This window comes from Chlamydotis macqueenii, chromosome 8, assembly GCF_036417535.1.
Source record: "Chlamydotis macqueenii isolate bChlMac1 chromosome 8, bChlMac1.mat, whole genome shotgun sequence".
In the NCBI taxonomy this organism is placed as follows: domain Eukaryota; kingdom Metazoa; phylum Chordata; class Aves; order Otidiformes; family Otididae; genus Chlamydotis; species Chlamydotis macqueenii.
The window spans coordinates 17530023-17557886 of NC_141563.1; the positions used below are offsets into that span (position 1 = coordinate 17530023).

The 27864-nt window shown below is 38.2% G+C and overlaps 1 protein-coding gene across 1 annotated transcript; it reads right to left on the bottom strand.

Moving 5' to 3' along the window:
- Window positions 1–41: 41 nt before the first annotated feature.
- PALMD (palmdelphin) lies at window positions 42–27864 on the bottom strand. Its single transcript, XM_010123636.2, has 8 exons — window positions 27391–27864; window positions 21830–21910; window positions 16584–16714; window positions 7771–7885; window positions 6876–6909; window positions 6675–6785; window positions 4844–5941; window positions 42–658 (listed from the first exon to the last, which is right to left on the bottom strand). The coding sequence occupies exons 1-8, from the start codon at window positions 27754–27756 to the stop codon at window positions 615–617; spliced, it is 1980 nt and encodes a 659-aa protein (XP_010121938.2). The 5' UTR covers window positions 27757–27864; the 3' UTR covers window positions 42–614.

Sequence of the window (27864 nt, forward strand, 5' to 3'; positions counted from 1 at the left end):
GCTCTAGCAGGTGGCTAAATATTTAAATGATAACTTTACTGTTTTTGTTTTGTTTTGCTGTCACGAAAAAAGGAATGCTTTAGACTTTGGCCAAGGTGGAATACTTGGAAACCAGCTTTTATACTTACATTTCTTCCTGTTCCTATCTCTCATGTTTAGTTTTTTATTAACCAATGCTTTTAACAGAAAAACACTAGGACGGCATTTTCAATCAAAATCGGGTAGGTTGGCACGCTTTGAAGTGAAACAATGTTCTGTGAAGTTCCATGAAGATGGGTGTTTACCTGCTCTGTGTATATAGCAACAACGTATTCCTGATTGTGGGAACAGGTATGCACATGTCTTCAGACTCTGATATACACTGCATTTATGGTCTTGCGTAACTTTCTACTACCTTCAGCAAAATCCAGGATGTGATTTGTGTGTTTGTAGCAGTTGGTCAAATTGAAAAGTCTGTTAAAGTCCGTTGGATTATGCAGAGGGCAAAATAACCCAGATGCATAAAACAGAGGAGCAAAACAAGCATCATGATCCAAAAAGGGTGTGTTGAAGAAACTCGTCCTAGCTTTATTCTGCTTTGAGTAGTAAACTTTACTTCCATGTCATTACAGCTGTTAAATCACCTTTTTCCCCAGCTTTGCCATTCTCATCCTCAGAGCTGAAAAAAGAAAACAAACAAAGCCGTTGCATTTTAAGACTAACTTTCTATTTCTGATGCTAAATTTCTTTATTTAGAAAAATGAAGTCAAGACATACCTCCGGTAGTTAATCCAGCAGAAAAGGCATTGTTTTAGTGTTACAGAAAGAAATCAGTAGAAGGCATTAGTTCTGGCATTTTTGCAGTAAAATGAGTAAATTAAGAAATTACTCCATTATCACAATTTCAAAATAAGCCCAGCTCTTTTGTAACTGTTTTGTTTCTGTTACCTTTACTAAGACATCGCAGACAGATGGTATTGTCCTTGACTAGATGCTGACAGATTAAAAGGATGCATGAATAATTAAACAAACTCTTTGTTTAAAGTAAGCTCCTCAGTGGGAGCTGTAACTGTTTGGAAGCCTTTTTCTTTTGTGTTGATGTTCACAGAAAACTTTCCTCTCTTCCTGGTGTAGTGAGTCAGAGTGGGAGTTAGTCCCATTCCTGATTTAGGTCTGATGGAGTAACTTAGTATCTCTATAAACACCAGTATGGCTGTTGTCTGTAACTGGGTACCATGTGGGTCAGTTTGAAAGTGGCAGTGCAGGGCAGATGATTAAATGCTAAGGTTATTTTCAGAACAGCGATATAATGCTGTTGTTTGATATGTAAGAGCCTCCCCCCACCATGCAGTTGATCTGAGAATGCAGTGGGAATAATCTCTGACCTGGTAGGTTGAAGAGTCACCCAAAATAGCATGTCTCATTCCTTCATCCCGCCTCTGTCTCTGCACTGAGAGACAAGGGGTCAAAGCAGCTGTTTACTTGATTTATGTATGTCAGCAAATGTCCAACTCAAGTTAGATTTTGAATGCTGAAGTTGTTGCAAATCAGAAGCATCTGAGTGTAACTTTATATCATAGGGCCACTGATGTTAAGCTCAGCTCTTGCAGACCAAGGAATTCTGAAGGATTTGAGTCTTGGTTGTGGTTTGAGAGAACAATCAGTCTGATGCTTCACTTACAGCCAATGGTCCATCTTTGTCTTGCTCTATGCATTACAGAAACAGATGGCATGCGTGAATCTTTCTCTATTAAAAAGTTTTGTTGTATGTTACTTTCTTCAATGCAAATGGAGCTAAGTCTCCATTGTGTTTTTTGAAGGTTGCACAGCTTCCAGTGGTAAGAAAAAAAAATTAGCTCATCTAGACTACCTACTTGCCAAAAGCCTTCGACCTTCATGTCCTACAAGAGCCTGTTCCACACTGTCAGTGGGTCTTACTGCCTATTCAGCTTCAGGTTTTCCTTTCCTTATTCATTCCACTGTGTCTAGCCTTTGTTCCCCCCAAGGACTTTTAATTTCCTTAATGAGTATTGAATGTTCAAAACATTTGCACACTAATTCATTTGACTGAAATTTGAAGAAGAAAATAAGATCTAATAATGGAGAACACTGGTGTCCTAATTATAGGATTGTCATCTTTCTCTCTATAGCTTTTCTGAGGGCACATACTTTGGAGATACTGGTTGCCTACCAAGCTCCTGGGGAAAGGAAAATTGCTCCCATATGGAAAGAGATGTCCTACATTTCTGTCAGTTTGAGTGCATGCTGAAAGCTCCTAATTTAATCTGATATTTTTCTATATAGATTGGCACATGGAACAGTTCCTCTGCCTCCTAATTGCCCTTGGCCATTGCTAACTTTTTTACTGACTTGCTCTGAAGGTTCATTTATTTCCCATAGCAAGATGGTCACATAACAGACTGTCCTCCTGGTCTGTCCTGTGCTTCCTTGTTTTCCATTCTCTTTCAGAGAGTCCTCAGTGCCTGCTTAATGTTCAAATGCTGCAATTGCCTCCCAAAGCTTTCATTTCAGAGAGGATTATTTTTCCTGTTGTACAGTTCGTTGTTTTAGTAATGAATGATGAGGTACCAAAAATAATTTTGACTCCCCTCTTTTTACTGGTGGTGTTTATGGTGAACCTACTAGGCTGAGCACCAGTGGCTGCTTTGAAAACAGTTTATTTCCCTAAGAAACAGCTTTGTGTAATGCATTGTTCTAGATTTAAGAGGCTTTCCTGGTTTTGTTTCCTTTTTAGAAGTCACAGTAGGATTACAGGACTGCTTGGGAAAAATTGAGTCACTTCCTGGCTTTTTCCACTGATCAAAATGTTGCAGGGAGTGGCAATAAATAGATGGAGGGGTAAAGAGGAATATGGCTTAGTTCCAAATCCTACTGGGCACTTCAGACACTCACTTGGAGGCAGTGCTGACTGTTAGGGTGTATTTTTTGAGGCAGTTGCCAAATGGCTTTTAATTTAATTGGGACCTTTTTTTTCCTAATTGTCTGTTTTCTGCTGGGTAGAATACTTTTAGGTAAATGAGTAAGGCCAAATACAGAGTAGCAGAACAGATTCTCAAATGTCTTTGCTAGATTTACACTTATCCCCCTTCCCTGAAAGTCTGTTTGTTTTCCACTAACCTCACAAGAGGGAACCCAGATGGTTTGGAGAGTGTCTTTAAGTGGCAGGGAAAAATGAAGATGTTTCAGACACTTCTTCCAGGAGACAAAAACAAGCAAAGGTTGTTACAGGTAGAGGTGCTCAGCAAACATCTCATGGCCTGTGTATGGCCAGCCCCAATAGTACTGCCAGCTCATGTTTTTTTTTTTTTCTTGGAAACCTCTTTCCCAGGATCTGTTCAGGAGCACCCGTGCAGCAGGCTGTTGGATTAATTAATTGTTTCAATAGCAACCAGCTGGTGGGTGGGTGAGTGTCACTTCTCCATTATATGCCTATACATATGTGATGGGGGAATTAAGGAACCATCTCCAAAATATAATGGACTGGAGCAGTTGCTAAAGCGGTGTATCTTGCCTTACCAACTACTTCTGCTTTCAGTTGCTGGCAGCAGCCAGGTGCACAGATAGCACGATTGGTGTCTGAGAGAAGCAAAGGTCCTCTGAAGTGATAGAAAAGTGCAGTGGTCTCATTGATCAGAAGGGCTGGGCAACACCGCTGGAATATTTCAGGCTGTTGTGTGAACAACTGCACGAGATTGATACTCCTATAAACTGACAGCATTACTTCCTGAACAGCCCTTCCCAATCCGTGTGTACTGATGCAAAAATCTTTGAAACTCCTTATGTGACCCAATGACCACCCTCTCTCCTGGCTTTGCTTGTATTGTAAAAATGCTGGGCTGTCAGTGCAGCTTTAGGTAGGGCCCAAACTTAGACTTTTGCTGCCAAATTGCAAAATTATTCAGAATATAGTCCGGTAGAGGAGCAAGGAGAGAATGTGAGATCAGGACCCTGATCTTCTTGTAATTCCAGCACAGGGTTCTTTCCTTAAAGTGGAATGTGACTGCTGTCTGAGATCTCTGTAAATATGCTTAAATGCAGTTTCATTGTCTGCGTTAAAGTGCAACATAATCATAAAGAAGAGCTTTCTGTGTTTCTGAAGATCTTGCTATTGTTCTTTCAACCTTTTATTATAAAACTTTCTAGTAAGAAATAAATACTTTGGGTATTAATGCAATATAAAAAGTGTTAAAAATAACACTATGGACTATATGGATTAACCACATGTAGGGATGAAAACTGTTTCCTTGTACTTCAGAGGCCATAAAAATATAACTCAGATTAACAAAAAAAAAAGTTAAAACTTGCATAAACATTGTCAAGGCAAAGTTGGCAATGCTAATTTCAGAAAATGCAAAGTAAAGCTAGTTATTAAACAGTCTTTCTGATTTAAGGAGCAATTTAGATTTTCTGGAAGTAGTTAGAATGCAGATAGGCACAAAAACATTCCAGTGAGGAGACAGTGTTAAGAAGCAATGCTGTTAGTTACCTGTTAGAAATGAAAACTAATTCTGCTAATTGAGGTAGCATTAATGGAACTTTTAATTGTCACTTGAAAGAGAACCACTTTTAATCTTTGAAGGTTACAGAAATGGCTTTTCCAAGATGGTTGATTTTTCCAAATGTTGGTATGGTAACTAGTGCATTGCTAAAGATTAAACAGTTCAACAGTACCAAAGTGCAGATTGGCATGTGTTAACAAACAAGAGCAAAGCAATGATTAGTAATTGCATATTAGTCCATGAAACAATCCAAATAGTAAAGTGAAACAGTTGCTAGCAGATAAGAGTAGTATCAGTTTGCTACATGAGTGAACAGCAGTGACATGATTTTCTTTTTCTGTTACCTGTTAGTGAGGGATCTTCCGTACCATCTCCAGATACCTGGCTGTGAAGATGAGCACGGTGTGTCGGTGAGCTTAAGCGTTCCTCTTGTTCTCGCAGGGAGATGGAATTTTTGTGGGGTACCTTGTTCAGGCTTGCACCCAGACTGCTCACAGGGTTCGTCTGTGGGACTTCTGTGAATTTCCTGCTTGGTGGCTGATAAACCTGACTGTAGTGGCCTATGGGATGATATGCTGGTTTCTCAGATTTGCTGTCATCTTCATCATCATCAATGATAACTAATTCTGCACGAATGACCCCATCGTATCGTGACAACTTTTGGTCTGCTTCTGCATCGTTGTCATCATCAATGCGCTGGTAACCCATGAAAATCATTGTTACTGGTTCAGAATCATCCACGTAACATGGTACAGCTTGGACAATGCTGTACTGCACATCTTCCTCATCTTGAGGTGCAGGGGATGTTTCATTAAGATGTCGGGGACTTAGAAACCTTGTCTCATTATTACTTTCTCTTGTATTCTGGTAAGGTTTTAATTCCTCGTGTGCAGCTTTTCTTTCTTCATTATGTATCATGCTATTCTCAGGATTAGCATGCACTTTCTTCTCTGAATGGGAAAGTACTGGAGAGGGGGACTTTGGCTGTATTACCTTTGGAAGATCAAGCCTATTGTCTTTATGTTGCTGCATAAAGGGCTCTGTTTTGGAGGAGAATTCTGTCTGATGATTGCTAAATCCATTCATCTCTCTTCTGTGAGTGTCTTCCAGTTTTGGTCCAGGGACTAGTTTGTCTTTCTGAGGAGTAACTGGCCTGCAAAATTTGTTTGCAAACACAGGCTCATGATACTCTGTTGGAGACTGGGAATTTTTTTCAGTTGCCTGCCGTAGCAGGTCTTCCACCTCAACAGGAGCAAGTTCATCCATTCCATTTTGTGTTGTGCTACCATTTGAGGACACTGCATAGACTGACTTCCTGCCATCATCATAGACTTTAATTCCCGTCTCTTTAAACTCCTTCGAGGGAAGAGGTATTGTGGATAACACTGTGTTTTCTCCTGTCTTCCTGTCTTTTTCAACTTTAATTTCCATGGCAAACAAAGCTGTTGAAAGAAACAAGTGCTTAACGTGGTAATGCAGCAGCTGCAAGAAGTATTATAGAAAAGTTCTGACAGTGATAGAGAATGATTGTCACAATGATTTATCAAATACATTAAACTACGACATACGTAATCGATACATTGGATTTTCATTTTGAATGCCCCCTTCCATCCTGTCAAAACTTGAAGTGGAAAAAAATATTTTCATTTGGATCTAATTTTGTGAGGAAAAATAAGCTGTTGAGAAGTCAGTTTTCATTATGTGATTGACTGAGAAAGCCAGATTTAACCTTGGCCGCTGGTGCAATAGCAGCTGAAAGAGTGCAACATGCTACAAGACTAAAGAATTTTGGGCACTCAGAAGGATTAGGAGGCTTTGTAGTAGCTGCGAAATAACCAGACTAATGCTGGCTGCTCAGTAGGTATAAGTGCAGATAGAAAATGTGAAATGCATGATATGAAGGGAGGAACTACTTAGTTATGCCAGGTAGAGGAATGAAGTGCTGGAAAGAACTGTTAATGTTGAAAACACTTGATCCTTATTCTCAGTGGCACATACCTTACACCAGTGTCCCACCTCTCCCATCTTTCAATGACCTCACTGATAACATAACTCAGCTTAAATGAGGACAACATTGTCCCATATCTGTAATCCTTCCCTTTAAGTGTCTTACATTGAATTTATAGGAAGTCTTTGCACATATTGACACCATTTGGAGTTACAATTAAGCAGTACCTTTTCTCTTTTCCTCATCATCAGTGGCAGCATGTCCTGTACTTTTCAGTGCAGAAGGCCTGAAATTCTTGGGAAGGTCAGGTATGCTGGCATATATGTAGTCTGCTGCCTCTGAATAAAGAAGATCCACAAAGCATTTAGTATTTTTTCAGACTTCTACAAGAACCTTTTTAAAAAAAAAAATTCATTTACTAAACATACCTTTTTCAACTCCTGCTTTTTCTGTCTTCACAGACTAGGAAAGAGAACCATTAACAATAAATGTGATTAGTCGGTTTTAAGATGTTAAGTAGACAGTGCTTTGCTTTACGTGATAGTTTAAACTTTTTTGTGTGCACAGCTTCATACTGAGAAGGGGCTAAAAGTGGAAACTGCTCAGTTGAAGCATGGCAAGGGAGAAAGTGAAATTTTTCTTGTCTTTTTTGCCAATGTGATTCCAAGTCACACAGGGAAGGACAGGACATTACAAAGTGTTAATCAGTGACACAGCCTCACACTGTGGCCTAAGCTGGTTGCCTTCAAAGAGTTTCAAAGGCTCTACTTCGGCTTTCTAGTTGTGCTTACCTCCCTGCGTATCTCTAAAGAGTGTATGTGTAAGAACAACTGGAGAACTGAAGTTTAGTTTCATCACTACCTTTTTGAGACAGTTTAAGATGATCTTCAAATATCAAAATGACCTTTTGACAAAGAATAATGACTGACAATATCAATTTCACTATAACCTGTTAAAGGGACTTGGGGGAAAGTACATCACCTGAAGGAGTATGAATACATCAGCCTCTGTACAGCTCTGTACCTGTTACGTCTCTCTCTGATATGCAGAGTTGCTGGTTGCTGTCAGTGGCAGTGATATTTTTTGAGATGTGCTATCAATGAGTAATAACGGGAATTGCTCCCTCACCCCCATAAACAAGCGAATGGAGACATTTGGCGACTTGAACAATGTAACATTTTGACCTCTTTTGTATTTGAACTACTTTAGACAAGCTTTAGACAAAAGCTCATGACCGCTCACAGGATCCAGCTAGTTCCACTTTCCCTGGTGGTTATGATGAATGAGTAATGAATTCTACTTCTGGAGTAATTTGGCACTAACCTTTATTATGTCTTCTGTTGTTTTCTCAACAGACTTAAGTTTCTTTAAAATTGCTGCTTCTTTAGCTGAGACTTCCATTTCCTCTCTTTCCAGGGCCTCAATTTCCTTCTCCAGTCTGCAATCACAATTCCCTTTTATTTAAAACCAGGCAGAGAACAACATTGCAGATACAATACATTGTAAATATGGACATTAGTGGGGCTAGTTCTACTTACCCTGACAAATTTTGCTTTAATATGAGATCAGCTTATAATTTCACATGCATCGGGAAATACTGTGAAATAGTACTCTCATATTATTTTTTTTTAAATGTCCCTGCCATAGATTCCTTCTGAACTGACCTTGAAAACTGTGGGTGAAATTAACTTATTTTCCAGGAGGAAATAGATAAGGAACATAGGCCCACACAGCATTTCCTCATTTCTAAGCAGATTTTCTCTCCTACATTGTCTCAAGAAATGCAATTACTCTGTTGCAATTAAGATGTAGGAATCTAGTATACAGACACCAGGATTATGACTGTATTTTGTATGTGAACTTGTACACGTGATGAAAAGGAGCAAATTCTTCTATTGTAATAAAGTCAGAAGAATGTTCTTATACCTGGTAATATTAAAGGGCTAAAATATATCACCCTTATATGCTATATTTTAATACATGTAGCCAAACTATATTCAGGAAGATGCCCTGTGGAGGACAGTTCTAGTCAATCCATAACTAGAAGCCACAACTCCAGAGGAACCACCTCTATCAATGGAAATCAAATTACCTTTATATTTCTGAGGGGTAGAACAGATATCACTTTTTAAATAAAATAATAATGGGATTTGCAAGTACTTTTTGTAGATAAAACAGCTTTTAACTAATTTTTTAATATGAAAATTAATACAGCTAGAAGTCATAATAGTGATGTGCTTTTCAGGCTACTTTTATGAAGTTATAACTTCCTAATTGCTTTGATTTTTGAAAACCAAGCAACCTGCATAGTGGGAGGATGCTCAAGAGACTGAAGTCTGAAGCTTTGTTGTTTTCCAGTCTGCCTGGGACTGAGAAGGAAGAATTTACAAATGCTCAGGATGATGAAGGGGCTTTCTGAGGGAGACTGTGTGCATGTGTTCTAACAGTGCTTGACTGCCAGTCTGAACCTTGATTCTTCAGGGGAAAAAAAGTCTTGATTAAAAATGCAAGATACTGCTGATGTGGGTTAAGCGTTATTGTAGCATTCCTGATAGACTAGACCAGAGCTTGTGTAGCTACAGACTGAAAAATACTAGTGAGCTTTAAGGGCTCCTCTTTGGGGCTGTGTACTAGGGCTTTTACAGGCTTACATGTGTCCTGCTTCGTCACTCATTGGCATTTTGTGTACTTAATTGTCTGGGAAAAGCACTGAAATCTTGTTTCCGGGAAGCATTCCTTTTCAGCAGAACAGCAGTCACATAAGACACAGTGGTTCAGCACACCTAGGACAAGCAGCTGGGCTGGTTAATGTTTGCGGTGTTTGCTCACGTAATATCCTCACAAGTATTACCAATGAATTTGCAAGACAAAACTGGGTAGTTTACACAGGTGTGATACGTGTCCCATCAGGTGCTAACAGCAATCACTGTTTAAGACTGCAACTAGGTGAGATCTCCAACACTAAATAAACTATTTTTAAGGGTCTTTTTATTAGAGGAGGAGCCTTGATTGTACTCAGGTCTAGTCAGTGAGAGCTTTGTTTTACAAAGACTACAAGCTTACCTCTTACAAATACCAAATATACTAACTTTGGATAGTTTGCATCATATTCAGCAATTTACTTCTCTGCCAGATTTTAGCAGTGCAAACCAGAAGCATGTTGCCTGTTAAGACCTGGCTGATGAGCTAACTATTTTCTTAAAAAGACTTTGTCATTATGTAAAAGGGAGTTCGAAGCTCAGCAGTCAGAATTTCTTTTGGGCTGTTGACTTTTGCTGTAGGTTTGTACGTTACTTAAAATGAGTTAGTTTCCTTTCCCTCCCCTTTTTGTTACATGATAAATCTATGTTATATGGTTTCTTGCATGTTAAATCTCAGTACAATATTCAAGGCATGTTTTTGCTAATTAGAGTTTTTATTTTCTTAGCACTACGATGTTTGACTAAACACTTCTAGACAGAGAGGTCCAGGATAAAATATCGAATCTCTGTGTATGTGAGAGAGAGAGAAAGCTATGCTCAGTTAAAGCACACCTCTAAGGTAAAGTATCTCAGTCAAATTATTTTCTTTGGTGATTAAGGCAGTGACTTAAGCAGGTGTTATGTATCCTATTTTTTTTTTCTTTGTTCTAGTCAAGATTGTTCCTTTCTGCATACGTACATATTTGATGGGGTTTAGATAGAAATTTGCCTTATTAGCGTAGCAGTTGGGAAGTCACTTTTCAATGAAGATCTAGAATGGGCTCCAGATTTAACTCTGAACTGGGACTTGAACTGAATTTGTCATGCTGTAGGTGACTGCCATATAGCTTCAGCCTCCTGGTTCATCTTCCTTTTCTTTTTGGGATCATTTTTGTAAGAACTTCTCTTAACTTAAAGGCAAAAAAAACAAAAGAAAATTTCAAAACCTTCCATATTTGAGTGAAATATGTCTTCTATTGGTTTTGAATCCATGTCAGAAGTTGATGACTGTAGACTTAAGGTAACTGCAGCTGATATCACTAGTTCCTGAGATCAGTCAGAATAGAGTTACAACTAGACAATCTGAGCCAAAGTTACAGATAGAGTAATGATGGCTTATAACCCTGACATGAAAAATTGTTTTACAAAAAAAAAAGTCTTTTACAAAGACTTTTTCTTTAGTATGTGCTAGGATCCAGGGTATTACACCAAAGTGAACATTAATAATAGAAACCTGTCATCCCTTTAAAGTAAGCAGACCAGAAAAGTTGAACGAAAGCTGGCAGAGAAGCATTATTTCCTTCTGTGTGACTGCTTGAGGAGTCTGAATTAGCACTGTGGCTCTTGCCCTGTTTAAACTCGTATTTCTAGAGCTACAATAATAGAATACTAAGTGGACTTTTATCTGTCAGTGAGAATGTCCTCTTTCTTTGAAACATAAAAGTATCACAGAACCTCAGAAGTGAGATGTGAATAAAAATGCATTCAGGATGAATGAAGAAGCTAAATAAAATATATTTTAAAAGCAGATAACACTTTGGACCTGAGCTCTGCAAGATGCCCTTAGGACTCTGCTCAAAGGTACTGATTATAGTGCTAAAATTTAAAAATTTTGTAATGAGGGAGATGAATATTCTTGGAGGGCTATAAAAGAAAGTAATGCAATGATCATGTGCTGTGTTTCTGCACTTCTTATGGAACAGTATTTGTTTAATATATTGAAATTTTATATTTTTACATGAGACTTGATTGCAATATTATCATAAATCAAAAATTAATCATTAAAAGCTTACAGAAGCATAATGAACTGAAGAATCATTAACTTGTCCAGACTGAAATAAATCCATAGTACTCTAAACACTCCTAGATGCACAGGTGGAAGAAGAGGAGGAAAAATCCTGAGAAGGTATTAGAGAAAAACAAAGGGGGGGGCGGGGAAGAGAGAGAAAGAGAAAACACAACCCCAAATAAATCAAAGATGATAAACCCCATATAGTTATCTGGGAGATCAAGAAAAGTACTGTTTAAGTTTATATATACTCTTACACCCATACCAACACCCACTTCATAAGGTGGTTAAGAGGACTGATTCAGTGCTCAGTGGGATTAGGGAAATTCCTCATACCCACGTAGTGGGAATTGCATCTAGACCTTAAGTATCTCTTTTGGCTCGTACTTGGACGTAGACGTAGATGTTATGGTTCATTTTCAAAGGATGATGTGAGTGTGCGTGCTGGAGTTTGTTGAAAGGAAACTTGCACAGATACAATCTGTGTAGTTCAAATAAATCAAAAGTCCTTTTGACTTCATGCAGTTGAAAAGTTAGGCTAGAATCTTTCTGATGTGTTTCAGTATTTAGAAACTTCTAAATAAATGACATTTTAATGAAGTTATATCACACTTTGTATTTATCTGTAAATAGTCTAGCAGCTACACTAGCGATTCTAAGAAACTATTTTCCGACAGTGCTGCTATGTTTTGTAGCAAAACGGAAGTATGACATTGCTACTGCATTAAATCAGTCCTTTGGATATTTGGCCTTCTCTCCTTGAGTAGTGTTCATTATTAGAGAGGAAAAAAATCAGTAGTATGGAGATGTGAATGAAAGAAGGAAGCTTAGAAGCCAAGATAGTAAATTGGAGGTTTCTCTGCTGAAGTGGCAGCTGAATTAAGAAATTCTACAGAGTACACCTGACTGGTGCTGGCCACCAGCTAATCTGCTGGGGTTGGCACCGCTGCCACCCCAGAAGAAAAATAAACAGCTTAAGAATGAAAAGCAGATAGGAGGATACCACCCTGGAGAATACTAGACTGAGAGGAAAAGGCGGTTTAGCAAGTCCTCACATGTTTTGAGGCGAGACAAATGCTTTAGCAGCTCTGGAGTCTATCTAGCCTTACCCTGCCTTCATGTACCGCATTACAAACCACTGAACAGACCTTCGTTAATGTGGTGATGTTTGTGCATTTTTAAGTATGTTATTTAGCAACTATTTCCATGAAGAATGATTGCTATTAGCTGAACATTAAATGAGAAAACAGGACTCCTAATTTTTGGTTCTGCTTGTACCCTGACCAAAGACGTGCTCGCTTTGCTCACTGTAATGTCTAACATGTAAAGAGGGTGAACAGGACAGATAATGTAAATGCTGGTTTTGTCTGTAAGCACAGCGTTCAGATCTTTGTCTGCAAGGTGGTTCAGGCCACTCGCTATTCACTGTTTTGTTGCTGATACAAAGAATGAAACTCTTCCTATTATCAAAAAATGCTCAAATCTAGACTGATTAGCAGACATACACTAGCTCTATTTGACACTAGAGTAAATAATATTTCAAAACATTTAGGAGGCTGATGGAAAGGCCCATGCCACTACTGTAAATAATCTGCCTGCAATTGAGATTGTCCTCTCAGCAGAAAAAAAAGACTAGGCTAAGGGTATTCAAAAAGTCTTTAAAGCGATTCAGATTTTTTTAAGTGAAGATAAAATCCACACAGAATAATCATCAGAATGGACAGAATCTGTCTGAATCAAGTGAAGTTTAATAATCAGATGCCCAGAAGAAAGGTTATTGAGAAGCTCAGCGGAATTCTATCTTGCTGCTGCTGCATGATATGCATCTACATGATCAGTTTAGCAATCTTTGATTTACAGAGCAGGTCAAAAGTATGACTTCACATTTATGTAGTCAAGCAAGCTCTTGCTAGCTTGTATGATATCTATGACATAATGAAAGCACTGTGCAAGTACTGCACGGTGCATATTTTGTGCCTGTTAGTGGACTTTGTTCAGACTGAAGTCTGTATTACTAGGTTTCTGTATCACTGCTGGCTAGTGTGAAACTGTGCTGGGTGTCTCAAAAAAAAAAAGTAATGATATCTGGAAGGCATCATGGACATTTTTAGAGGCCTTTGCTAGACAGCTATTGAGGAGTGGTAGGAAGTATAATTCATAAGAAAAGATGCTTGATGTGAATAAACATGCTTAAATTCCTAGTTCAGAGGGAAGTTCCCACGTAACTTCAGGTGTGGTGTTCTCCCTCCATTCTTCATCTGTAAAATCAACTGTCCTTGTCTGAGTCCTCTGTGTATTGTGAAGATAAAAGCTGCCAAAGACTCTAAGGTGTGTAGATTGTTTGGTCAGGAGAGTATCAGTAATGAAAATACTTTTTGTTGTTGTTAAGGCCTTCAGACTCTAAACTGTCTTTAGAACGTCAGCAATGGTGAATTAAGTTCTCTTAATTCAGGGTGGCTCAGGAATGTAATTAGGAGCATTTCTGTACTGACTTTCATTTCTAGGATGCATTATACTTGTGAAGTTGTTATTGTAAGAGTGAAGACAGTGTGCCATTTTATATTATACTTTCTTTGCCAGTTAATCTTTTCATTTTATGCTGATGTGATTTGTCTGATTCATCTCACTACAAATAAATCTCAAGTATTTCAGATGTATGTCAAGAAGTAGAAATCATTTTAAGGAGGAAGCAATTTGGTGGAGCTTCCCAGGCGAAGGTCACAGGCAGGAAAAGTTAGTTGGTAACACTGGTACTAGCAACAAATGGCTGTGGAAATACTTAGTTCACCATGAAAATAATAAATTGCCATGAAAGAGCAGCATATATAAAAATAAAAGAGAAACCATTCACAGGTTTTGTTAAGCAAGTGTAGTAAAACAAATAGCTTTATATTCTTAGAAAAAGAATAATATTTTTAATAAGAAAGGCCAGCAACTACAATCAAACAATTATTGCAGTTTTTTTCTGCTGCAGTGCTTACAGTTGCAAGTAAACTTATTTAATTTCATTTTCATCAGCATTTAAATTGCTGGTTTATGGTCAGAATATCAGACATCTTGATGTACAAACATTACTTATGCTTGTAATTGAATGAATCTGGAACTAATCTTCTTGTAAGAAAAGAATTCATATCCAATATATTTTTCCTAAATGTAGGCATATAAATAGAAACTAATAAAACCTCCAACACTCAAAACAAACAAACAAAAAAACAAACCTGCATCTCACCTGCATGGGAATGGAACTCTAAAATGGAATTTATTTTTTTTTTTGGTACATGCTGAATGTTAACCAAGTCTCTGGCAAAAATTCCAGTTGGAAGGTAACAGGGATGTTTCTATAGTTGGGCTGTTACAGGCTTAGGCACAGATCAGGTGCTCACAGATCTGAGCTGAGGAACCTCTGCCTAGTTTGGTGTAACGTGTGTGCTCTTGGTCATGCGATGCAGTCTTCCCATTCAGTGTATCTCCATCTAGTCCTTGTAATTATCAAAAAAAAAGAGATGGGCTGAGATGTTACTCCAGGATGCATGTTGTGATTTAAGAAAGTCGGGGACAAATGATGCGTTTGGTGGATTCATTTCTCCTTCCTTTAAAGCACAAATGCAATTAGAAATCTTCTGTTAAATGCCTATCAGCATCTAATGGGAGCTGCTAATTCTGATAAACTTTAAAATTTATAACCCCTTGTCAATTGTTGGATCTGATACAGAATTAAAGCAGATGGAATATTCATTTGTGATTCTAATTTACCTACATGAACTAAAGGAGTTTTTCACGTTTGAAGCTGCAGTTGCATTAGTATTTTACTATTTGTAACAGTGATAAATACTAGTCAAGCTAAAAAAAAAAAATACATGGCTGTATTTGGAGAATTAAAGCTCACTATGTGCATTCAGTTTTGGTCTCTGAGGAAATAAAAATTAAGGCCACTGAGCTGATGACAAATTCAAGACAATAATTACAAATAACAGTTTCAAAAGACTCCAACTGTAGTTGTAACCAAAGATTCTGAGAGACCTGGAAATTACATTATGCATGTGAATATTTGCTGAAATCTCTGAGCTAATATTGTAGGAAGATTTTTAAGTTCTGATCTCGCATTCCAAGTCTTCCCAGGAATAGGACAGGAGGGACTTGCTGCCAGCATTGCTGCGGGATACCTCTCTGTGACATGGCTCTCTTTCCTGGTGGTCACACTTGCGCAGGGACCCCTCTTGCATACATTCATAATCATAACCTGCTGGGATGTTTTTAGAGCACAGCCTACCTCTTACCACTGCAACAAAAAAATTCCTCAGAGGTGCATGAAAAGCTCTTCTGTTCAGAAAAATGCTTTCAAGCAAGAAGTCAGCGTAATTGTAGGACAAACTAGCACTAGGCTGCTGCCTGTCAGCCAAGAGAATTGTTGTTTGTGTCAGAGAGATGGAGTAAGGAGGGAAGTGGGTGGGAGATAACTGGAGGAGGTAATCTCAGTGACAACTTTGCCAAAACAGTGTATGTAGGAGGACATTGCAGGAAGAGGAGAGTATGGAGGAAAATGCTATTGAACTGAAATAGAGGAAGAAGCTTGAAAAAAAAGGATGATGAAACTTTCCAGAATCTAAAGAAACAGGAACACTTGATCTTCTCTGTGGTGCTAATGGGTAGTACCAGTCAGTATGCCTGGACCCAGGGAAGGAGCTGATTGTGTACAGAGCCCTGTGGTACTTGAGAAAGGGTAACTGCAGCTAACAAGCATCTAGAATAATCTCCATCATAAATAAAGGAGTCATATGTGAGACTGTCTGTGCAGTTTGATGTTAGCCCTATGTGGCAGAGGTCCAATGAGATTTGTAGGAACATCTCTAATGAAAGGCAGAAAAAGGCCTTTGCTCTAAAAGCCTTCTGGGAATAAAGTGAGAACAAAACAGCGTGGAAGATAAGTGAAACTAATGGGGCTAGGCAGCTTGTACTGTTCTGAAGTGCTGTGCTATGGTAGAAATCAAGTATTAAAGGCTGTGCAGGACCTAGTGAAACTGAAGAACTTTTAAAACTATTTGCTGTTATTTTGAAATGCTGGTTCAATTATTGCTATCACAGAGCAAAACTCATATACTGCGGCTTATATCTATTGAGTATAGCATGAAAGGAATATCTGGAATTAGAGAAACAAGTACTCTGCAAGATATTTTTTGTGCAGTTTGACAAAATTCACAGTATAGAAGCTTCTGTTGTATATTCTCTAATTCTAGTTGACCAGAAAATATAACAAAGTTTGCTTTACTCTGTGTACCAAACTGCATATGTTTAGCCCATGCTGACATTTTGATCCTTTACAAAATAAGGCAGGACTTCTAAGAAGAGACCATTTAAACCCAGATAGAAGGGCAGGAGCACTACCCTACCTGAAAATGTCTTGTTCCAGCTCATGAGTCCGTTGTTGGTCCTCCCGATTCTGCTTTTGCATTTCTTCTTGCTCCTTTGGAGTGAGAGAACTAAGTCCATCCAAGAGCCATTTTTCTCGCAAGGCCTTTTTCTGACAGGGAAAAAGTGTACTTGTTAGGCTATTCATTATTGTATTTGTCTTGATGCCATAGGCATGATCCACATTCTTGTACTGTATCTTGCATAAGGCAACCTATGGCAGTGAGTGCCACTGAAAGAGAAATACTAAAAAAAAAAATGTGTTTTGAGATTGATTTAAAACCAAACTCTTTAGGAACTATGCCCCGTTTTATTAGTCATGGCATTGCACAGATTCTGGGAGGGGGTATAAAAGGTGAAAAGTTTCTGTAAATAAGATTGTATGGGGGAAGAGAACTTTAGGGAATTAGTGATGCAATACTATTGCTGGAGTTTACAAGGAACTTAGGTAATTATGGTAGTGAACTCACATTTCATCTGGTGAGGATATGTGGGGTAAGAGTGGGACTGGAAAGGTGGAACATGGGTTGCTGATGTCTGGATAGTGTTTCAGAAGACCTGCTACGTATTTAGAACTGCTGTTGTAGGGGCAGTCCAGGGCTTACGTATTTAGTGCCTGTGGAATTCTTTCTGTACTGCAGTGGCTTATAAATGGGTGCATTGCATGTGAACAGGTGAGTGGATCTCTCAGCTGTATTTTCAAATTTTGAAAAATATGACTGTACGGACTGATTGCTTCCTACAGCTGCTTTATGATATGAAGGGTGGCATCTGAAAGTCATCAGAGCTGTCTAAAATATTCCTGGTGTGTTTAAAAAAAAAAAAAGAGAGAGAGAAGTTCATATTTGCAGGCTAGAGGTTATAAACGATGCAAATTTTCTTGCACTCTTTTTACTCTCTTTAGTCTAACTCAGGAATATAAATCCAGCTGCTACCTTGGGGAAGAAGTGGGAGTCAGGGCTCCTTAGAAAAAACTCTTTCAACAGGGGAAAAAAAAAGCATGTGTTTATGGTTTTTGGTTAACCATTAACTTTCTATGTGTAATTTCGATTTCTTGACCTATCCAATTTCCACGCTCCTTTTGAGGCAGAGCTGTGCTCAGCACTGGTGAGAAGGCTGCATTAACCTCAGTGCCTGCATCCTGTGTGTTGAGTCACTTAAACTGTTGCTTCCTGCACTTTTCTGTTTACTGTATACTTTACGTGAAGCTATTACTGAGGCCCAGCTGATGGATGAGGATGCACGTAGGACCTGACTGCAGTTAAATGCAATTTTCAACTTGATGTGTGACATAATAGAAATTGTTGTTAAAACAAGCTTGTTGGGAAGTCTGTGACACTCTATGGCACTTTTCTTTTTTTCCCTTTTTTTTTTTTTTTTTTTTTGATAGGAGCAATGTTTACAGTTTCCTTAGCCCTGTGGGACAGTATTCTCTTTCTCAATGCTGGATCCTAGAAAACCTGTGGGGAAAAAGGGTTGCTCAAGACTGATGTCTTGAGCCTTGCCTCTGGCTGTAGGATCACTTAGCAGCATTCCTTGGCAGTTATGTCTTAGGCTCAAATGAAATAAATGCAGATTTTAATAGAATGGTTTTACCTGTTCACAAAATACTGTTTTCTCAAGTTGGAGGGAATGCAGTTATTAATTCCCTTTCAGTCAAACTCCTTAGATTTTAATGATAACTAGGACTCCTAGAAAAGTGTGATTTTAATCCTGGCTGGAACTGAATTAGTCTAGCATTGCTGTTTTCAAAAATAAATTTATAATTGTGTGAGAATTACAGCAGGGCTGGCACTGTAGACCTCAGAAACCAGTAACACCCATTGAAATCAAGAAAAGCTTCATGTACGTATACGGTTAGGCCAAGAAAACAAACTCCTTAAATACAGGCATAATACAATAGTGTTATTTTTGCCTTTTCCTAGAATAGTTTGCTGCTGCTCCCAACTAAATGCCATATAATCTTTTTAATTTAATTAGCCACTTTTGAAAGAATGACACATTGCACAGTTCGGAAGCAGCCTTTGAACAAGTTTCAAGGCATCATCATTTTTCCACTAAGGAATCAGGACAAGCCAGTGCAGAAGCAGCTTCTTTGGGGCTGTCGGGTTCCTTCTTCTGTCTAGCGTTTCCATCCACTGTAAAGCGTCTCTAACTCACACTAGGTTGTGCATGTGTTATAGCACTTCTGTGAAAGCACTTTCATTTTGCACTGGGTTTGGTATGTTAAGGGAAAGGGATACTTACACTTTGTGATGTGATAAGACAGCTGGGAATGGCCAGAGTGCTGGAAAGCAATCACTTTCTTTGTAGTTCATGGTCACATCAGGATTACTGTGACAATAGTCTGCAAATTCTGTGTTGAGTTTGTGCCATACTACTCTCCCAGTAGTATGGCAGTTTACCTTGTGGCGTATTTGGGGGAGGCATAAATAATTTTTGCAGTTTTCACAGAAGATGTAGTTCAACACTGTTAACTGCTGGAATAAGAAGGTGTGTGACTGGCACCTACGAGGTAGCACTAATGGAGTTCAGGCATGTCAGATGCCAAAAACTGAACAAGCTAAACTAGAAAAGCTCTTGGAAAGGACATGCAAATCACTGCTGACTACACTTTTGAAGCAACTCTAGTTCTTTCCCTCATTGGCTTAGTGAGGATTCCAGGTAGAAGGAAATGAGTTGCTGGTGGATCTAGAATTACTTGTGGATGAAATTTCCCTTGTACCCTCACTAGCAGCCCCCATTACCCATTGCAGTTCCATGAAGCCCTATCCACACAGGTGTCTGTATTTCTTTGCATGTCCTCTACTTCATGTGGCAGAGGCACACATGTAGGGAATAAATAGTCTTTTCCAGTATAGTTCTACTGGCTATCTAAGACCTATTATGATACCTTATCTGTCTTTTCCTAGTAAGAAGTTAGCTTGGGGACAGAAAAATCATTGGGAAGCCGGAGCAGCGATTCCTATTTATAAAAAGCAAGTTAAAACAAACAAACAAACCCACAAAAAAAAACAAAAACAAAAACAAAAAAAAAAACCCCAAAACCCCAAAAACCACCCCCCCCCCCAAAAAAAAAACCCCAACCCCCCCCACAAAACAACAGCCTTTTAATAAACCTGTTGCTAAGGGTTATAAATAGGAATGAAGCGCAAAATGAGGAATAGGATAGCGATACCCAGCTACCAGGAACATCTATATGACAGTGAGATTTACTAACCTGCCATAGTTTCCTAAGGGACAGGTGCGAGTTATGTTGAATAGGTCATGGAGCTCTAGATTTCACCACGCACAACTGGTAGGAGTATAAATGAGGGAAATCAACCTGAGTCGCTAGGGAAATGGACCCTCAATAAAATTTACTGAAATGCCTAAACATTTTAGAAGTCTAAATCTGTTTTGAAGTTATTTCTGCAGTAGATTTTTATGTTGAGAATTGAAATATCTGAATTAGTTTGGAGCGTAAATGTTTGTTAAAGGACAAGGCTTCTAGGGCATCAAGCTGATGTGATAATGTTGCATCTGATATTAGGTGCCTGTCTTAGTACGCACTTGGAAAAAGTAGTTTTCGTTTTGGGTGCTTCAAATAGCAAATATATGTATGTATTTATACACCATATATATATTTAAATGTGTGCTTGATCCCTCTCCTAGGTGAATTATTTCTTCTGCAGATCCTTGATTTGCCTCATATGCAATATGAGTGATTTTGATTTAAAAATTTTTCTATATGGTATTTCTATGATTTTTTTTCATAGAACAGGCAAACAAATCACATTCTCTGCCCTCTTCCAAAGGAAGAGCATTTCAGAAATATTTTTCCAGGAGTGTTTTAGCTTCTGTAAAATTCCATAAAACATCTTCAGAATAAGTGCAAGGTGGCTTTTTGCTTTCTCTGTTGTACCTATTAATGTTAGCCAAAGGCATATACTAAATCTGTAAGGAAACTGCCCTAGGACACTTCACACAGCAGTAGTGAGGATTAGCTGGTTGTCTAGAACAGATCAGTTTATCCTTCTTAAAAGAAGGGCAAAAGAGTCATTCCAAATTTATAGACAGGGAAACTTGAAACAAATTGCAGTACTCCATGTAACCATGTACTAAGATGGAGGAAGACAGTCACATGTTTGCTGCTCATTAGTTACAGGACTTAGAAAATATATTCCCCTATTTTTTTTTTATTTTTTTTTTTGGCAAGACATTACACAATTGGTCAAGCCTATCCTTATGGTCAGTACTGTCCAATAAAACTCACACATGGGTGACTTTTGTGTTGGCTTTCCTGGCCCAGTGAACTAGTTTATCATAACTTCTCATTTTTTTTTGGCTTCACACAAAAGAAGAGGGTGGATGAAACCCAGGATCAGGTGTCTATTTTGAAGAGGAGTCTGTTTTAAATATACTTCTACATTTGCACATGGAGACATGCCATGCTCCTGGTATTGCATTCAACATCTCTTTCTTGAAACTGTTTATTGTCTCACATAATTAAAAGGGTATGTAAAATACCAAGCCTTGCATATTTCTAGAAGCATAGATTTTGTCTCATCTTCCTAAATAACATGTACTGAAAACTGCAATAGACATTTAAAGAATGGTGGTGTTGGGTAGAAATCGCTGCCGCTTCCAAGTGTCTACAGAGTGGATCTTTTTGTTTCTTAGTAATTTGGACTTTGTAATCCTGAGTTTACCAAGCCATATTTGAGGACAACATTTGCTGCATATATGGTTTTTTGTTTGTTTGTTTGTTTTTTAAATACACAAAGAAACAGCATTATTTTACCAAAGAGTCATTAAACAAGCTGACAAAAGGCTATAGCCAAATAAAAATAGGGGGCATTTTTCCCCAGAAAAAAAAGTGCAATTAGACCTCATGATTGTGCTGCACCATGTAGCAAGTGAGGTTGCTATAGTGGAATTAATGAGTGAACACACCCAGTCTGAAATGTGAGGCTTAATTTTTAGCTGTGAGTTATTCCTGGTTATGATCTCATTTTATGCCATGAAAGTGATCAAATAACATTAGCTTCTGAGTGTAATTTTTTTCAAAGGGTGATGCTCATTAAAGTCAAATGGAGTCCTGGCAGGACTCCAAAAAGCTATGAAAATTTGACAGTAAAAGCACGACTTAAATGCATGAAGATTTGCATTCCAAAATCCAAAAGCTTTATTCATGCTGAATGACTCGAGGCTATCATTAGTTACATAAATCCAGCACTTTACTTACCTTTAAATGCTGGTGTTTCATTTTTTCTTCTTCCACTTTTAGACGTTTCTGTGCAATTTCTTCTTGCAGTTTTCTTTTGTCCTACAAATTAAGAATACAATAAAACCTTGTTGGGAGAAATTACGTGTGCTAAAAAATTAAGTGTTGTTCAGTAGAGTGAAATCAATCCATGCAAATAAAGTATTATTTTAAAGTTTATATGGCGCTCAGGCAGCAACGTTTCTTAGCAGCAACAGCTCATGTGTCTTATGCAGGTATGGTTTCCATTACTCTTTCTCTGAGGTACGTTTAAACATTTAATGACCACAAAGCAGGGATGATCCAAATTAAAAATAATTTACTGTTGGTAAGGGTAGGGGAAGAAAACAGGAAGAAATAACATTTGAGCACAATCGTACATGCTAAATGAGGTTAGAAGTGGGTCCTGACCAAAATTCCTAAGACAGCCCACACATCATGTAGGAGAGGAAAGAGTCTGCATGGTCTGTACTGTGAATCTGTGATACACCACTAAATGAAATGGGCTGCTAGTGAATCCAGTGCTGAGCTTGTGTAACTTGTGGCTAATAGCTGAAATAAACAAGAATAAATACAGACATAGAAATCTATTTAATTAGTCAAATAGTGGTAAAAATGAACAGAGAAATGTAGTACACTTCATAAATGTTGTTACCTTTCAATTTAAAAAAAAAAATTGTCTGTGCAAAGCCTGTTTTCATGGCTGCTGAAACTTAGAAGGAAAAACTTCAAGTCATACTGATCTATCATAGTGCCACCTTCATTCTTTTTGCTACAGATTATAGAAGAAAGGAAATGGGTGAACAGTCTCTGAATGCTGGCAACGCTTGAGCCTCTTGTGTCTTTGGATAGCTGCTGTGACGTGGAGTATCCTTGTGGCTCCTCTATGTGAGGCCAAACACTGCCTTAGTTTGTGTCCTCAGCAGCCAGTGGGAAAGAAAGCATGCCAAAGGAAACTAACTTCTACTCTTACGAGCTGTATTAATAGGCTGTTATCTTGGTCAGCCTTAACAATATAAAATCCTGTTATTGGACATGGTGACTTTTGCACTTGTTCCTTGGCATATTTTAGGGAAGTAAATTAAATCATCTGTTGTCCTGTGCAGAAGTGTTTGCTGACTGGTGGCTAATCCCCCTTTCCTTTCAATTAGAACTGATTACTGACAGGTTATTTTAACAGTCTGTTTTCTGGCAAGTATGGTTTAGGAAGGAGTTGTCCTTCACAAACATAGGAAGAGACTCCTCCCTTCAGCCCACCTGAGGAACCAGCTGCACGTAAGGACTGTACAAAGCCAGCAAGGAACTGCTGAGCATAAGGCTGGGAGCTGTTCTCTGCTTTTTTTTCTCTACAATCTAGAAACAGGAAGAGCTGTAGTGTGCTTGGCTGAATCACTTCACTGTTACTGGAAATTAGCAGTGGGATTACAGGCTACAGGGACACTTTGTTGAAGAATAGGAAGCAGAAGAAACCACCGAGTCTTGTGGAGGTCAAGGGCAGACCTACCAGCTCGCCAAGCACAACTGGTGGTATGCTGGGGTTCAGTAGGTGAGTGAGTGTCAGGGACCTCTTGTCTTCTGCAGTCTGCACAGTGTAGTACCCATCTGTAAACACCAGTTGTACTTTACAATTTTTCTTTGATGGTGTTAGCCTGCCTCTTTAATACACCAAACAGAGCAGGTAGGGATCTTGCCTCAAGATACATGCTACCTTCATCTGTAGTGGTTTTGAGTTTTGCCAATGCTCTTTAATACAGTTAACAAAGCTGCTGATTTAGGATTAATACAATATGTAATTTTTCTGCAATGTGCCTTTTTAGAGACTTTATCTATGAGCCGCTATGCTGGGTTTTACTCAGCCAGTCCTGATTTTGGAGACATAACATCTGGTCTTTAACCTTCACACCTTTCTGTAATTAGAAAATAGTCCTGATCTCATTGTATAAATGGCCTTTAAATAACCCATGGTTAGATGAGCAAAATGTGACAGATTGTTGTAGTTCTTAAGGAAACTGCTTTTTCTGGATAAGATTCTTAGCCAGAGAATTAACTTTTACTTGGTTTATACTATTAAAAAATATTCTAAGTCAGTTTAAATATTCTTTTTGTACCAGTAGAGATGTGTACTAAGAGTTGGAGCAGTCTGAAATGAGAAGTACACAAAAATACTGTGCAGAAAGAAATTGGACTGTAAAGGCACGAATAACTGCATTTTAAACTAACTGTATAATCAGGAACGTTTTCAGTAATGAAACTTTGGCCTGTTTCTTTTGTAAGAGGTCTATGTTCCTTTTGCATCTGATATTTTTTCTTGTAAATTTTTTCTACTTGTATCCTCTGCTGTTTTAGCAGGTTTTAATTTTACTAGCTCACAATAAATGTCCGTTATACAATGATCCACATTATACAGGATGAATTAGATTCTTTTATATATCTAGTCAAAGAAAGCTGAAGGTCTAATGCCAGAAGCTAAATTCAAGGAAGATGTATGAGAAATCTTTTTGAACCTTGTGTTGCCAGAATAATTTTTAAAACCTGTTAGGACACTTCTTACAGTGTATTCTGCTACACTTTGTCTGCAAATTGTGTCTTGCTGTACAGAGCTTTGACTATACATCTAATGGAATAAATGTTTATTCCTAGAGAGCTAAGGGATCTGTACTTCTACTAAACTTCATACTCTGCTCCTGTGGATAATCAGGCTGCTGGCAGAAGTCCTCTAATCCTCTCTTACTATGCTCTTGTTAATGTGGGCAAGATTTGCTTTTTATGCAAGAGGACCTTCATCCCTTCCTTTCTGTTGTGCATCAGTGCAAGGTGAGACTTGAGCCTTGGTCCTAATTTTTGCTTCTACTGAAACATGTAGGAATCTTTCCTGACTTTGGAGTATGGAAAATAATTGTGTTCTAACTGGATCTGTCTGGAAGGAAAGGAGACACATCTATGGAGTGGTGTCTTGCTAGGTATCTTGTGTGCCAAGTCCTTTAGTTTGTGTCAGTGTGCCACAGTGGTGCCAATGTTGGTCTGCTTGGTCCCATGGCAGATGCCATGTACTGTCAAAGCCAATGGACCTGCTAATGTTTTAGCTGATGTATTTTTATTTTCATACAATTTTCAAGAGGTAATGCTTGGTTATTGAGTGGTCTTATTTGGAGGTACGGACACTTTAGTCTGATGGCATGAGACTGCAGAAATATCATAATTGAAATCTTTAATCACAATTCAAATCTTCTATAATTTCTGTTTTCCTGTATAATTGAGGATTTGATGAGAAAGGATTAAGCCTAAGGTTCATTTCTGACTGTTTTGTCTCAGTGTTTGCCACAGCAAACGCTAATGCTGTTGTATTTTAAGATAGAAAAGTCTCTCTAACAAAATGGATGCATTTGATTTTTTTTTTTTACTTGTTATATTTTATATATGCCAGCAGCAGGTGAAAGCTACGTAACTGAGAAAAACAGTTCCTCTTCAGAGCCATGGGAGCATTGAAATCTTAAAATAACAGTAATAGGGTTTTCCTTTTTGCTTTGCTACATAGAGAAGATATGGAAAAGAATTTGAAAAGCCCTAGTGGCTCTGTGAGAGCCAGATGCTGTAAAGGAGCCAGTCATTTAACAAAAGAAACCAGTCAGGTTTTAGTGCAAGTGTAGTTGTTTACTACTCTGAGTGCCCCTTGCTATCCTCTGTTAGATCCTTTACAATCTACATCATCTAGGCAGCACTTGACATTCCCAGGTATGTTGCTTGGCACAAACTTTCCCAGAGCTACTGAGTAACTCACAATTGTAATTGTAATGTGGTATTTTCTTAGACACCCCATACTGCAGTTGTTAAACCTGATGATAACTTCACCTTATTTAGGGTCCTTCATTTCTACAATGCATTATAACAAATACACTTGAGTGTTTCAATTAAATGCTCTCAAGTGATGAAAGCGGAGAGCAAATAGTTCCTTTCTGCAGCAAGTGTCATAAACTAAGTCATGGCCAGAACCCAAATATGATTTGCTATTTCCTGTAATGCAAGACAGTGGAAGCTGTCACAGTTTCTTAAAAAAAATACTTCCCCAGTATTCTAGAAGCAAAGATGCAGCCAAAGGACGCTAACCTGAGTGTGTTCATAGGAGTGCTCATCAGGCAAGTGTGCTGCCCCACTCCTCCTGCCAGATACCAGGAACTATAAAACATGGCAGGGGCTGGACCTCTCTGGAGCGCCAAAACATTTCTTATCTTTTGAGCCCGTACGCTAGAGACAAAGTCCAGGTTATGAGTCCGGTTCAAACACCATTACAGTTAAACAAACAAATGTACTCTAAACCCTCTAAACCATTTCAGATTACTTTATTGTGGGCTTGAATCAGGTCTCAAGTAAATATGATAAATGGGCCTGTTAGTTTTTTATCAAGCATCATAATTAAAACACAACCAAATCAAAATCAACCTATTCAGTTCTGGTAGATTTCCAGCAATGCCTTCACACATTTATTTTGGTTCCAATAAGGTATTTTTTAACTCTGCCCACCATCTATTCAGCCAATAGTGTTTGTTTCACAACTCATATATCATGCTAAGAGTGTGAAAAATACCTTTGTTCTCATTATTTGTTTTTAAAGATTGCCTGTAACAGTGCAATTACATTTCAAAACTGCCTTCAGCAGTTTTCCTTTCATCCCAAAGGGCCAAATTTTATTTCAGTTTAATTATTTTGTAACTGAATGGGTTTCAGTGGAGATCAAATTGGAGAACTTGGATTCAGCCATTTCTGTTACATCAGATTATATTTCTTTAAAAAGTAACTCAGTAGTTCCTTTAAAACACAGTGAATTTTTTGAATTAGATTTCTCTTTAGAAGAGAAACTGAAAATGTTTTCTAATTTCTTCAGCATAAACGTCACTGAGTCCTTTTTTTTTCTTTTTTTTTCTTTTCTTTCTTTTTTTTTCTTTTCTTTCTTTTTTTTCCCCCTTTTCTTTCTTTTTTTTTTCTTTTTTTTTTTTTTCTGAAAACTGTCAGGTAGGAATTTGCTTAATCTGTGCTTGTCCTATTTTACTTTCCAAACAGCAATATTTACACTAGATCATCAATAATCAGAAACTGTATTTAATTCCACAATGCAAACTCAAAAATCTTTCAGCTCTCAGTTCTGTTGTGAAATGGAAAAATTCATTCGTTCCGGAATTCTCTAGCTGCCTTTGGACCTGCTGTCCTTCAGGCAAACATTCAGCTGTGATGCTAGTAAGATGTATTTTAGAATGTCCAGCAGTGATTTGCACACATACTTTCACTGCTTTGAATTTGCAAGTGCAGTACTAATAAAGCCAGTACAGGCAACTTTGCTGTCTTAAGGCAATAGCTTACAAACCAGGATTTAAAAGTAACAATCTCAAGCAGACATAACTCACTTCTTTTTCCTTCCTGGGATAAATCTTTCTGCAGAAACACAGAGCAGCTCATTAACGTAATACTACTTCTAAGCATTTTGTTTGTTTGTTTCTGTTTTGTTTTTTCTTTGGTAGCGAGTTATAACTATAATAACTATAAGCACTTACTGTTATGGCCTGGAATCTTTCTTTCAGCAATTCGGCTTCCTCCATTCTAGAAATCAAAAACAGACAAGTAGTGAAGGAAAAGAGAATGAGACCATAAGCAAAAAGCCTCCTGGTAGGGCTACAAAAAAAAGCTGAGGTGATTTGATCCAATTCCAGAGCAGAGAGAAGGCAGAATTTTTGACTTGTCGGGAGAGTCCCTGAACAGATGAGCAGATCAGTCCAGACAGACACATGTAATGAGGGTGTGTAGAAGAGGCAGACGTGGAGAGTGCTGGCATGAGTTGACTGACAAGTTGGAACAGTGGAGCACAAGCCCTTTTCCTTCAGAAGCTGCCAACTCTTTGTTTTAATGTGCTCGGTTAGCATGCCATTGCTGCTTTAACTGTTAAACACCCAAAACCAAATCTTCCAAGACCAGGGTAGAAGTAAACTTTCATTATGGTCCAATTTATCTTTTTTTTACCTTTGTGTATA

Coding starts and splice junctions, on each gene's coding strand:
- PALMD (XM_010123636.2), bottom strand. CDS start 27,756: ATGCTAACCGAGCACATTAAAACAAAGAGTTGGCAGCTTCTGAAGGAA. Junction 21,911..27,390: donor AAAGATTCCAGGCCATAACA/GTAAGTGCTTAT, acceptor CTTAATTTGTAG/GACAAAAGAAAACTGCAAGA. Junction 7,886..16,583: donor CTGGAACAAGACATTTTCAG/GTAGGGTAGTGC, acceptor TTGTGATTGCAG/ACTGGAGAAGGAAATTGAGG.